At 38.5% G+C, this 13,402-nt stretch overlaps 1 protein-coding gene across 1 annotated transcript; it reads right to left on the bottom strand.

The window, feature by feature from the left end:
• Window positions 1-3,854: 3,854 nt before the first annotated feature.
• Window positions 3,855-5,576, bottom strand: LOC131157345 (zinc-finger homeodomain protein 9). Its single transcript, XM_058111421.1, has one exon. The coding sequence runs from the start codon at window positions 5,118-5,120 to the stop codon at window positions 4,110-4,112; it is 1,011 nt and encodes a 336-aa protein (XP_057967404.1). The 5' UTR covers window positions 5,121-5,576; the 3' UTR covers window positions 3,855-4,109.
• Window positions 5,577-13,402: the final 7,826 nt, after the last annotated feature.

Raw genomic sequence — 13,402 nt, 5'->3', positions numbered from 1 at the left:
CGGCATATCAAACCATTCACCGGGCGACTGAAACCACAAAGATTTGGAAAATCTCCTGACTCAGTCAATCGGTCATTGCCCACGGTCAATCGAACCTAAAAATTCACTTTTATTCTTTGTGAGTGTTCGGGCGACCGACCCTATGGATCGGGCGACCGAACCTCTTGGGTTGCAGTATTTTAAAATGCTAAAATGGGTTTAAAATTAATTAAACTTTTTAATTATACCCAGCGTCTCCCTAACGGTCATAAATTTCCCAGACTCTATATATACCCCTTTCCATAACTTAGATTAACAATTTTGTTTAGCAAATATTTTCTCTCAAATATTTTTAACCTCTTGTTAATCAAAGTTCCCCTATCTTATTTTTTATTGCAAAAACTATTTTTTGGGACAAATCTTTTACTCTCCAAAACTCTTTTTCATTTATTGTTGTAAATCATTTTTACAAGAGAGTATTTTATTTGAATTTTTATTTGCTTTGATAAGCACACTCTCATCTTTTTATTTATTCTTGAAAATCATTCTTGCGAGAGTTTGCTTGATGTTTCTCCACTTGTTTCATCTTCATGAATATATTTTTTTTTTGGAGAAACTCATTTTTAACTTGCCAATACTTTTGCACACTATTTCTCAAACTAATGATCATACATATTCTTTTGTGCAAAAATTTCTTTGAAAACAAACCCTAAGTCCTCCTGATTTTTATTGAAATATATTTTTGGAGAAAATTTTTCATTAGGGTTTAAATCTATTTAAGCATCCTTACTCTACTTAGCATATTTCATATCATTAGAGAGGGCATTTGTTAGAGTTTAAACGTGTACATCTTTACTTGTATTTTCATAAGCATGTTATATGTACAAAAATAACTTTTATTGTATCAGTTGGGTTCAACCTGGAATTGAACTAAGGAGTGTCAGCCCCGTAAGTGAGACCGGTTCGGTTCAACCTAGAATTGAACTATGGAATCTCAGCCCTGTAAATGAGACAAGTTGGTCTCAGCCTTGTAATTGAGATAAGCTTTACCTCGCCCCGTAAGGAGAGGTTGTAATGACTTCTGCTCCACCCGTTTAAGTGAGTAGGGATAGTAGAATTCTTGGAGAGTATGCTCAAGGCGGGGACTTAGGTTGGTTTGGCCGAACCTCGATAACAAATCTGTGCGTCACTCTCTTTCTCTATCTTATTTATGTTTCCGCACTTAAATTTCTATATGTGTTTGTTTGTTTATTTACGATTACAATTATTTACATGCACACATTTAAATTAAATGAGATATACTGCACACGTGTATGCCTAAACTCATAGTTTAATTATTTTACATACACGCGTGTACATTGAATGAGATATAATTTGTGATGAATCGGCGAAATGTTTAAATTGACCAAAAAAATTTTAAAATTCAATTCACCCCCCTCTTGGGATCACACCAATTCCAACATTCTCTAAACCCTTTGTTTTAACCACTCCCCCAACCCCAATCTACCTACCCTTCTCCTTCACAATTTAAAATTTAAGCATTAAATTCTTACATGTAAATTTAAGAAAAATGTAACACAATTATACTTTCTCTAAATTTATACAAATTCAAATGATGAAGAAAACAAAAAACCCTCACTAGCTTTTTTTTTTTTTGTGTTCAAAAACTGACATGTAGTAGAGAGAGGGAGAGAGAGAGAGGATGCAGGAGGTATGTTTGCCCATGCCACTCTGAATCTCAATAGGGCCATGCATGGAACATATCCAGCCAGCAATGGGCTTTTTTGTTTTTTTATTACCATTATTTAATCCCTATATATATATATATAAGATCCAAACTTTAGTTTATGATGAAGTCCCAAACTTAAGTTGAAGCTTAGTGTTCAATTTCTAATCATAGCCAGTGGTGGGGGGAAAGGGAAAGTACCCTCCAGAAATTGCAGATCCATGGGTCACCCCATCCGGCTATCCCTTAGCTTAGGTTAGCTTAGCTACCTAGCTAGCCCTCCTCTCATCCTCAATATTATTCTAACATTTTTAACAGCACAAATTTATAGCCTCTCCTCTCTTAGTTAGTTAATTAATTAACTAATTAATTCCACAATGCACGCATGTTCACTTCATTCACCCACCCCTCTCTTTTTATCTTTCTTATTCATAAAGCATGCAGCTCTACCTAGTACTATTACTCCAATTCATCTTCAAAATTAACCACCAAAGCAATAATGTATCTTAAGACATTCTAGTTTACATTAATTTAAGGCCTCAGCACATACCCCATTATGCCTTTCTTGCGTTTACTTCAAGTCTCCACATTAACAAAATATGCAGCACTGTGCCCATTGCGGTGGTTTTTAACGAGCAATTAAGGGTCAAGGGATGGACCGAGACCCATGCTTGGGCGGTTGCAAAATTCTCACAAAGCAACATTACTGACTTCACCCATGACAAAGCCCTACCAAAACAAACAAGCTAAAAGGGTTTTCGCCATGGCATATGCCCCATCACATTACCATTACTCCCAGCCCATTCCGTCATCTTCTCCACTTTAATTTATTGCTAATAATGCCTATATAACAATAATAATATTAATAAGCTTACCTCTTTGGAAAAAAAAAAAAACAACTAATAGTAATAGTAAGATGTCGCTATAGTAGCAACCCCCCTGGCTAAATGATTTCCCTTAAAAGCGAAGTGATGAAATACGTATATTTCTGAGCTGCAAGAGAACTCATTTTAATTCCAGTTTACACCTTTTATTCCTGGTCATTAATAACAGCTGAACAACATTGGTTCATCATTAAAATCCCAAGCTAACAGTTGTGTGTGTATATGCGTGGGATTCATCCCATAATTAAGAAGCTGGATTCGATTAGGGTTTTTGCCAAGTTGGATTTGATGATTAGGGTCTTTGCTAAGTTGGGTTGATTAGGGTTTTTTCTAATTTGGTGCGATTAGGGTTTTTGCTAAGTTGGGTTGATTAGGGTTTTTGCTAAATGAAACGCAGCAAGACCTCAGGGAAGGGATTTTGAAAATGCGAACTGCCAAGATGTGTACAATCTTCCCCCAAGAACAGAGATGAAAGGATCACGATAGCTTCAAATTGCAGGAATGGGACAAAATGGTATCATTTTAGATTAGGAACTACTACTGCAACAATACTACAATAGCCTTATCACAACCACTAAAAATTCCATACCTATATCCCATGCACACCATGCCCTGGCCTCCCCACATATCCACTATTACTATTATCTATCCATCTACTTTATTTATTAATATTTTTTTTAAAAGGAGGATTATGTAACTGATAATTAATAAGAAAAAGGGTAACATGCATGAATTGAACTGATTAGATGCAACCCCAAGCTGCAAACCACAACGATTATATCGAAAAGAAATTTCAAAATCAAAATGGATCACAATCATATCCACAAAATAAAGAAGGAAAAAAGAAGCATCGCATAAAGCCATCTCCAGATGATGCATTAGAATAATATGTGACCGCCCCCCAAATCCCATGTTTTGCTTAGCTTGCTACTTTCTGCTTCTTTCTCTCAGACACACATACACGCACTCTCTCTCTCTCTCTCTCTCTCTCTTCAAGAGGCACAGACACACAGAGGGAGGAGCCTACCACTCGGAAAGAGAAAAAAAAAAGAAGCAAGCAGACATTGTTTTTACCACAGGAAGCTAGAGAAGAGGAAACTGAGTCAAACTATAATGGCTCATGATCCTCACCTCAGCAAAAATACCGGAATAAAGAAAGGAAAAGACAACCATGGCCAAGTAAAGCAACAGGCGAGGGCGGAGGAAAAAGCTAGCAATCCATCAAAAACATAAGAAAAAAAAAATTAATCCACAAAATCAAATCAGACAGAGAAACGCTTGTACTGCACCAAATTACTTAAACTATAGAAAATTCTTGAAAATAAATTTCCCTTTTTTCATCCAATCTCTCCCATGCTATCCTGGACCGACCGACTGACCATATCATTGATGATGAACTAAACAAAAAGAAAATCAAATTAAAATAACTAGCTAATTAAGACCCGCCTTAATCTACCTTTTATTATTATTATCATTATTATTATTATTATTATTATTATTATTATTAATTCACCAGAGAATCAAGATGATGAAGAAGAACCATTAGTCGCCACAGCTACTGCATTCCCATGATCATTCAGGTGGAGGTGTTGTTGGGGGTGATGATGGTGATTTGGGTTTTCCTGTTCTTCGTTCTCGTTGTTCTGGTGGGTGGTACTGTCTTCAACGCCATTTCCATTTCCATTTCCATGTCCATTTCCAGCACCATTCACTTGATCACGCTTCCCAAAAGTGTTTTTATTGTTGTGCATCCACACCTTCAGCACGCCTCTGTCGATTCCCACTTCGCTGCAGAACTGCGCCACCAATTCGTCATCCCTCTTCTGCATCTTCCACCCCACTTGCTCCGCGAAATGGTACATTTTCTCCTTCTGCCCAGGGCTGAACTTGGTGCGGAACCGCTTTCTCCCATTCGGGTTCGACCCGGGAGTTGCCGCCGCCATGGGGGTTGCGTTGATAGGAGGAGAATTTTCCGGGTGACCCGTCAAGCCGGCGGAGAGAGCGAGGAGCATGTGCGGCGCAGATGGGTAGAAGGAGGACGCGATCGGAGGCGGGGACGGCGAGTCGGGGCTCCGAACCCGAGGAGGAGGCGGCGGCGGCGGGTGGTGGCGATGGTGGGGTTGGTACTCGAGGACATGAGTGGCGAGGGAATCCTCAGCCTCGCGGCGGTGGAAGTTCCGGTGGCAGCCGCAGGCGGCGCATTTCAGCGAGCTGGGGTCGGTAGGGTTGGCCGACGGCGACGGCATGAACTCCCCGCATCCGTCCACGGCGTACCCGCCCAAGCTCGCTGCGTGGTTCTTCAGACAGTCCCTGTAGATAACCGCAGACGGCGGGTTGTTCAGGGAATGGTGGTGGTGGTGGTGGAGGTGGTGGTGGGGGAGGTGGCGCTTGAGTACGCCGTTGGTGGAGGAGAGAGGCTTAGTAGGTTGGATCCGCGTCGGCGCCTCACTGTCGGCTTCTGGGGTTTTGGTGGCGACAGGGTTGGCAGTTGCGGCGGCGGCGGTGGCGTTGGTAGTGGCGGTTAAATCCATTTCTTGAGCCCCAAAGTCTTAATTAACCCCATAAAACCGCAGATAGGAGAAGGATGTCCGCATCCATGGTTAGGAGGGGACAGGAGATGGGTAGAGGTGTTGAAGGGCTAGCTAGGATGGAGGTGGAAAATCGAGTATAGCTAATTGAGGAAGGAGAGATGATGGTTGTTTTGTTGAAGATGGTGGTGGTGATGATGATCGATGATGAGCAGTGATGACTGTTGATGAATAAAAATCTGGGTTTGTGGTTGTCCCTTCTTAACCACTTGTTTTTTTAACCCTGGTTCTAATCCCTGGTTAAGTTTCTCCCAACCTGGGCTTCCATGTTGCCCGTAATAAATACACCCAAGTTAAACACAGATTTAATTCCGGGTCGACTCGACCGAGTCTACCCTCACTCAGGCCCTCCAGCCCAGTAACCCAGTAACCCCACGCTTTCAATTTTAAAATAATGAATGCCACTGATAGACGCTCCCCCGTAATCAAATCACCCGTTCAAACTCAGTCAACTTGAAAGTTGTAATGTAAAATCGAAAAACAACCATAAACAAAAAGCAAAAATAAAAATAAAAATAAAAAAACGAATGAAGTACCCCCAACTCGGCCAGTGACTGCTGAGTTGACCCGGAGAGTTGTTAGAGTGATTCGTATTGTACCGCGTTTGGGAGTTAACCCAGAGAAGGACCTGCTCTTCTGACATATTCACTGTAACCCATTTCCATTTGTCATCTTGCAGTAAAGAGGGGACCCTCCCTCTCCCGCCCCACCCCCCCCAAATACACAGCTAACCCTGCCTTACATTTTTTGCGCACTCAAAAGACAAAATTATCCTCCGTAGCCTCTTGAATTCTTCCAACTTTTTTTTAGAGCTTAGCCGTAAATAGATGCTTCATTTATGGTAAAACGGTCTTTTGGTCTGATTACCCCGTTTAGGGCCGATTAGGCACCTATCCCTCTGCAAAATTAAAGGTATTTTTGTCGGGCCACAAATTTTGTCAACCGAAACGACGCCGTTTCACTCGCTTGCTTCCCCCGTTGAAAATGAAAGACGACTCAATACGGTCGATCGTTTTTCACTAGACGAATATACCTTCACGCAATATCCATATTGACGACGCAGTCCCTTCCATTTGGAATTTCACGATAAGGGTCCGGTCTTGGCCGGTACTTATCCTTAATTTAGTCTTAATAAAGATAGTCCACTGGCTGCCACGTGGCAGTGCCTCTTGCATGTCGCGACACGTGTCAAACGCTTTCTCCTTTTAGCTGCCACGTACTATTACGTACTCTCCATGCAGATGATTGAAGTCAATTGAAAATTAATCATCGTTATTAACCTTAAATTAAAATCTAAAAAGAGCTTCGGGATCTGATACGCTACTCCGACGCTACATTTTTTAAACTACTTTTCCCGGATCACCACCCTCAAAGTTAAAACACAGCATGGAAAGATTACCAATGGGACTTTGACATGAGGATTGAGTGACGTCAGCAGGCCAATCATAGAGCAGCTAAGGTTTAAGCATCGAAGGGAGTGTAATCCAACCGTTGCATTGAAACTCACAATTTGTGAATTTATTATTCGGGCGTGGTACAAAAGTCTTCAGGACTTTGACTGTACACATGGCATGTTTTAAGTGGTCCAATACTCTGTACCCAATACCGGCTGGATCTATTTGATTAAAGCGACTAACACAAATCGTTATTGTAAAAAATATTTTATTTTTGTTGATTCCATCCTTTTCAACTTGAAAAATATTTGTTGAGTGTTTGGTAGCCTAATTTAGATTTATGTAAATTTACATAAAAAAAATATTAACTTTTTTTTTTTTTTAGATTTGACAAGAAAATATTAACTTTTTCTTAAATTTAAAAATTTTAGAAACCTCTCTTGATGTTTCATTAATTCGATAAACCTCCTTTAAATTTATTAAAAAGCTACAATTCTCTTTTTTTTTAAGAAGACAAATATTTCGAGACGTGTAAATATCCCAAAACTCAAATTTCAAGAGAGGTTTGTATTACTTTTGAAGTTAAAGAGCAGGCTAGTGGAATTTTTTAAATCTTAATGAAGGTCCTTGTCCTTTTACAAAATATCGAGTGTCTTTTGTCCTATATTTTATTTAAATTCATAAAACCTCAAATTCAAGACATAAAATTCATAATCTAGAAGATAAGAAAACAAAAGAAAATTTTGAATAAATTCACATTTTCATATTTGAATTTTTTGTAAAGTGGAAAAAAAATATATATCAAATGAAAAAAAAATAAAATTTAAAGTTTATGCATTATTAATATTTAATTTTTATTAATTTTTAGTGACCAATTTTTTTAAAAAATTTTTAATAAGATTTAATATAGAGGGGAAACATGATAAACATAAATTTTATTTTTTATTTCCATTTTTTTCCTTCATCAAACAAAATACTTTAATGAAAATTTGCATAAGAAAATAAAATAGAAGGAAAATAAAAAGAATTTATTTATTTTTTATTGTATTTCCTCTTTGTATCTAAGAGTATTTAAATTGAAAATTTAAAAATTTTGAGAAGTTAAATGTTAATTATGATGTGTAAAATCAAATTTGCATTAATTACTTTGTTTTATAATTTATTCTCTTTTTACTTTTTTTTTTTTATAATCAAACCTGTAAAAACAAATTTTTTTTATTTTTCTTTTTCATTTCATAGCATTTTTTTTTTTGAAAAAATATTTGATCAATTAATTGTTAAGATTTCAATTGATACGATAATAAATGATCGTAACGGATACAGGCTGTGAATTGGTGCAATTATATTCAACTTGGACATCTAGTTATTGAAGGAACTGAATCGGGACACCGAGTCGGTACTCTAATTAATGAGTTAATTAAGAGTCGAATTAGTGAGCCGACAATATTTCAATTTGGGATATTAATTATAATATTTTACGTCCCAAAAAAACTTAATATGTTTTTCAAAATAAAAGAGAAATAAAAGGATATATTAGAAATTGAATACAAATTCAAAATTACATTCAAAAATAAAATTAAAATTTGTTAGACCTAGTGGTTAAGGGTCTTTCATTCCAGTTATGTTTTGATGACAACAACCCATTAGCAGTTCTTTAGAACTACTAACTTTTTCCTCTAGTCCAGCTCAGTTGCACAGAATGACTCCAAAGCTAACAAGTTTCAAACCAGCCAAGGCCACTAAAACCAAAGCATTCATGGATCCTACATGGCAAGCACATGTTCTAAGTTGAGTGTGAGAGTTAGAGAGATTGATTCTATAATCTCTTATGTATGGTGTGACTCAAAAGAACAAGTAAGAAATGGGCAAATCACATACATATCACTAGAACACGGATACAATCCTACATATATAACAAGTCAAGTAAAAATGCACAAGATGTCTAAAACTCTTAAAAATATTTTATTAAACCTAAGACATCTTAAAATAGATTAGAGATCATTTCTAAAATAAAATTAAGGACCTTTTTACTTTGACACAAACATGGGTGAAATGAATTTTAGAAAAGTAAAAGGGGCCTCGTCGACGAACACAGGGTTTCGTCGACAAGAACAACACACACCCTCGTCAACGTACATAGGGTACTCGTCGACGAGAAGATACTGAGAACACCAAAAAGTTCAAAGCGCCTTCGTCGACGAATACATGGGATTCGGCGACGAAGTCTGCAAACATTTCGTCGACGTACACAGGGTACTCGTCAACGAAGAGAAACCGAAACCTATCAAAATTCAGAACTACTGCCTCGTCGACGAACATAGGGTTTCATCGACGAAGGTACTTATGGGGCTCGTCAACGAAGGTGCGACCTCGTCAACGAATGTCGAGCTGCAGGTGGCATTTAATGCGTCAGAATGACTAGTTTTCATCTTGTCTCATATCAATAAATGCCCCACGGCTCTTCAGTGCCCAACTCGCCCCTTTGGCCTTTAAAACAAAATTTATGCATTAATTTCAAACTAGTGAAGTTCATTAGTTGTTGAAAACATTCATTGTGCATTTACTCTAGGGTTTCATTGTGCAATCACTTGCCCTCTTGCTCTTACTTTTGTTTACACTCCATTAACAAAAAGGAAATAGTGTGAGGATTATATTGGGATATTCAGCTCAAGAGGAGCACTTCAGATTGTATTTACCTTTCTTCAAACTACTTGTATTATAAGGCTCTTTGTAGGCCATTGTGAGGTGTCTTTAGGTGAGCATCATTGTAAGAGCTCTTTGAGCAGTTGATTGTGTAGGCTTCTCCGCCGGAAGGAGGATCACATAGTGGATTTGGGGAATCCTTGAGTTGGTCTCAAGGCGTGGACATAGGCACGGTGCCGAACCACATTAATATCGCTATGTTAAGTTTCCGTCCTCTTTTCTCTCTTATGTTGCTTAGCCATTACCATTTGCTTGATTTATACGCTGTGATATAATACTCTTTTTCTTGCCAAGAAATTTGTGTGACTGCAGAAAAACTTGCACATTCGCGAAAAATGTCTATTCACCACCCCCCACCTCTAGACGCATATCCGGACCAACAAGTGGAATCAGAGCGCAAGTCGCTAGATATTCAGAGTAACTCCCAGGTGCAAAAATCAATATGATGGATATGTTTGCCCAAGGTCAATCTGTGGATCGTCCTCCCAAATTCTACGGAGTTAACTACTCGGCATGGAAAGATCGGATGTCAGTCTTCATCCAAGCTTATTACTATTGAATGTGGAACGTCATCACCGAAGGAGACTACATTTTCAAAAATGAGGAAGGCGATGACATACCGATTGGGAAACTTCCCGAGGCTGATGCAAAGCTTGCACAACTGAACTTCAAGACTAAAAACTTCCTTTATTGTGCTGTGAACGATGAAGAATACAACTGAATTTGTGGATGCAACACAGCAAAGGAAATATGGGAAAAGTTTCAAGTAACGTATGAAGGAACAACCCAGGTAAAGAAGTAAAAAATTTACATGTTAGTTAAGGAATACGAAATGTTTAAAGTGGAAGAGGGTGAAACAATTACTGCAATGTTTACTTGCTTTACTCATATCACAAATGGACTAAAAGCTCTTGGTAGGGAATACTCTATGGAAGATAATGTACAGAAAGTCCTTCGCTCTCTTCTGGGATCCTGGCACGTAAAGTCCACTGCAATTGAGGAGGCAAAGGACCTATCAAAGGTCAGTTTTGATGAGCTGATTGGGTCTCTCATGACCTATGAAATAAAAAATAAAAACGCTACCGCAAAAGCTAAAGCACCAAAGAAGACTACCAGAATAGCTCTAAAAGCTGAAAAACAAAAGGAACTCGTAGAGGAGGAAGAAAATGATGACGATGATGAAGTCGCTCTCCTCAAAAGAAAATTCAGATATTTCTTGATGAACAAACGAGGTGGCAATCAAAAGGAGAAGGAGAATCAAGCATAAGGTGCTACAACTGCAAAAAGATCGGGCATCGCATGGCTGACTGTCCTCTCTTCAAAAATAAGGGCAACAATCAGCAAGGAGACAAAAAGAAGTTCAAAGAAATGAACACAACCGAATGGGATGAACTAGATGGAACCTCAACCGATGAAGAAATCGAAGAAGAAGTTGCCAACTTCTGACTTATGGCGGACGAACAAAGTGAGGTAAATTCTGATGATGAATACCTTCCTTCTTATGAAAAATTAGAAGAAAATTGTAGGACATCCGCATAAAACGTCTCTTCACCTCCCCTCTAGACGCATATTCAGACCAACAAGTGGTATCAGAGTGCAAGTCGCTAGATATTTGAAGTAATCAATATGACGGATATGTTTGCCCAAGGTCAATCCGTGGACTGTCCTCCCAAATTCTGCGGAGTTAACTACCCGGCATGGAAAGATTGGATATCAATCTGTTAGAATTGGTGTATTCCTAAGAGGGGGGGGGGTTGAATTGGAATTTAAAGCTTTTTCTCCTAGGATAATCTATCCAACACCAGTATATACTCAACCTAGGGTCAGTCTATGCAATTTCCAAATGCGTAGATAAATATAATGAGGAAATTAAGTCATACGCATCATTCACTCATAACATACATGTGCGGTAAATATAAAATGCGGAAATGTAAATGAAAACTAGAAATGTTATTGAGGTTCGGCCAACTGTGCCTACGTCCCCGCCTCAAGCTCACAAGCTTGAGGATTCCACTAATAGCTTACTTAAGGGTGGAGCGACACCGTTTACAACCAGGTCAAATTATCACAGGGCTGACCTTAACCTTAACTAGGTCAATTAGCGGGGCTGACCTCAACCTACACGCCTTAACAAGATGACGCACCTAACTTTCCTAACCGGGTCTAAGCCAATCCGGGACTATTCCAGGGCTAGTCTCCCTCTTCAGGCCCGTGCCTGGAAATACAACAGTATTTAAAATACAATCAAATGGTACAATGAATAAGCTTTCAAGTAAAGCTGATGTGTACCTAGATACGTGCAATCACAAACACCACAGTATGATTCAATATGTAAGCTCAATGTGGTCTAAATGGTTCAACTCTCAAATGTATTTTCAATCAGTGTAATGCGTACGTGAGAGTGACAAACTAACAGTCTTTGTATCACTAGATATGTTCAATAAATAAGCTCACACAAAGATGTCTAGTCTCAAGTATTTCAATTAGCAGGATAGTTCAAGCATGTGAGTATTAAATGAAGTATAAGCTCGATTTGCAAAAGATGCGTAATCTTTGTATTCAGCAAATAATATATGAGTGAAAAAATATTGCAACAAAGACCACTATCTCATAAACAAATATCTCTTCAAATGTATTTATCAATATAAAGCACACTAGATATTTGAAGATGATTTTGAAAAGCTTTTGCAAACAAAATACTAAACGATCTTCTCAAGATATTGCAATGAAGATGCAAGCTTAGAAAATCGAATAAGGTCTTCTTAGGATAGACTTATCAACAAAGTCCCCTAAGAATCCTTAGGTTTCGCTCTCTAATAAAATCGTGCCAAGCAAATACAACAAGGAGAGCAAACCTATTCAAGCACACTCAATCCACTTACAAATGATGTAGGCAATGATAGAAGGCAAGTATGAGTGATTTTTGGTAAGAAAATGAGTAGTATAAGGTTTTTATTTTTTAGAGAATTTCACCCTAATCCAATCTGCTAATCTATCTTAATTTTCTCAAATGAACTCATATATATAGAAATGGGAGAAAATATGACCGTTGGGGACCTATTGGATATTATTAAGAAAGTTTAATGATGTTTAAAGCATTTTAACCCTGTTTAAAAAATATTAACTGCGGTAAAAAATCAAGGCAACCTGAGAGGTTCGGTAGACCAGAAATGTCTCGGTCGACCAGGACTCAAATGGTTCGGTCGACCAGGGGACTTTTGAACTGAAAGCTCGGTCGACCAGGAGAGGGCGATTCCTCAATTTTTTGAGTTTCGGTCGACTAGGGAATTTTGAACTGCCTGGTTCGGTTGACCAGACCGCTGGGAATTCTCCCGAGGACCCTTCGGTCGACTAGGTAGTTGGAGTACAAAAAGGGTCGGTCGACCAGATGGTCAAAGTTTTGACCCCAAGGGGTTTTGGTCAACCAGGTCATGTTCAAATTGTTGACCCGGTCAGGGTTCGTTCGACCGAAAAGAAATGAACTGTGAAGTTTGATCGACCGGGCCTTGGTCAAAATGTTGACCCAGGGCCGATTCGGTCAACCAGGCCAAAGTGAACTATGTTGGCCAATCGATCAAAAGTGCACCAAGTGTGCATTTCAGTCCCGTATTGAAGCAAACAAGTCCTATTCAAGTGCCTAACAAACATATGTGTAAATGTGTGTGTCCTATGGGCACTTGGGGTCCAATTTAAAGACACCGAAAAAGTAAGTCCAGTGTTGGTCGACCGAAGGGAAAACCCTAAGGTCTTTCTATGGTCATTTTCTCATTCATGGTTTGTTTGAGCTTACGTAGTAAATCATAAATGTGATGTGTGTGAGCTTATTACAAACTAAGTACCTACTTACTATTACAGACCAATTAAATATATTACAATATGGAATAAAACTTTGGTCTTCGGGCTTTACTTGACTTTGTGCACATCTTTATTTTAACATTCTTAATTCTTGCACAAAAACTCAAACACTCATTAGATACAATTAGTATTTGTCATAATCAAAACTGGGCGTGACCAATAAGGTCAACAATCTCTCCCCCTTTCTGATGATGATAAATACGATAGGCAAGATTATAGGGTTAAGCCTAAGAAGGCTCCCCCTCACAATATGCATCTAATGTATTTAAAAAA

Source organism: Malania oleifera, chromosome 1 (genome assembly GCF_029873635.1).
Source record: "Malania oleifera isolate guangnan ecotype guangnan chromosome 1, ASM2987363v1, whole genome shotgun sequence".
In the NCBI taxonomy this organism is placed as follows: domain Eukaryota; kingdom Viridiplantae; phylum Streptophyta; class Magnoliopsida; order Santalales; family Ximeniaceae; genus Malania; species Malania oleifera.
The sequence above is the reverse complement of the archived record's forward strand: the minus strand, read 5'-3'. Positions and strand labels throughout refer to the sequence as shown.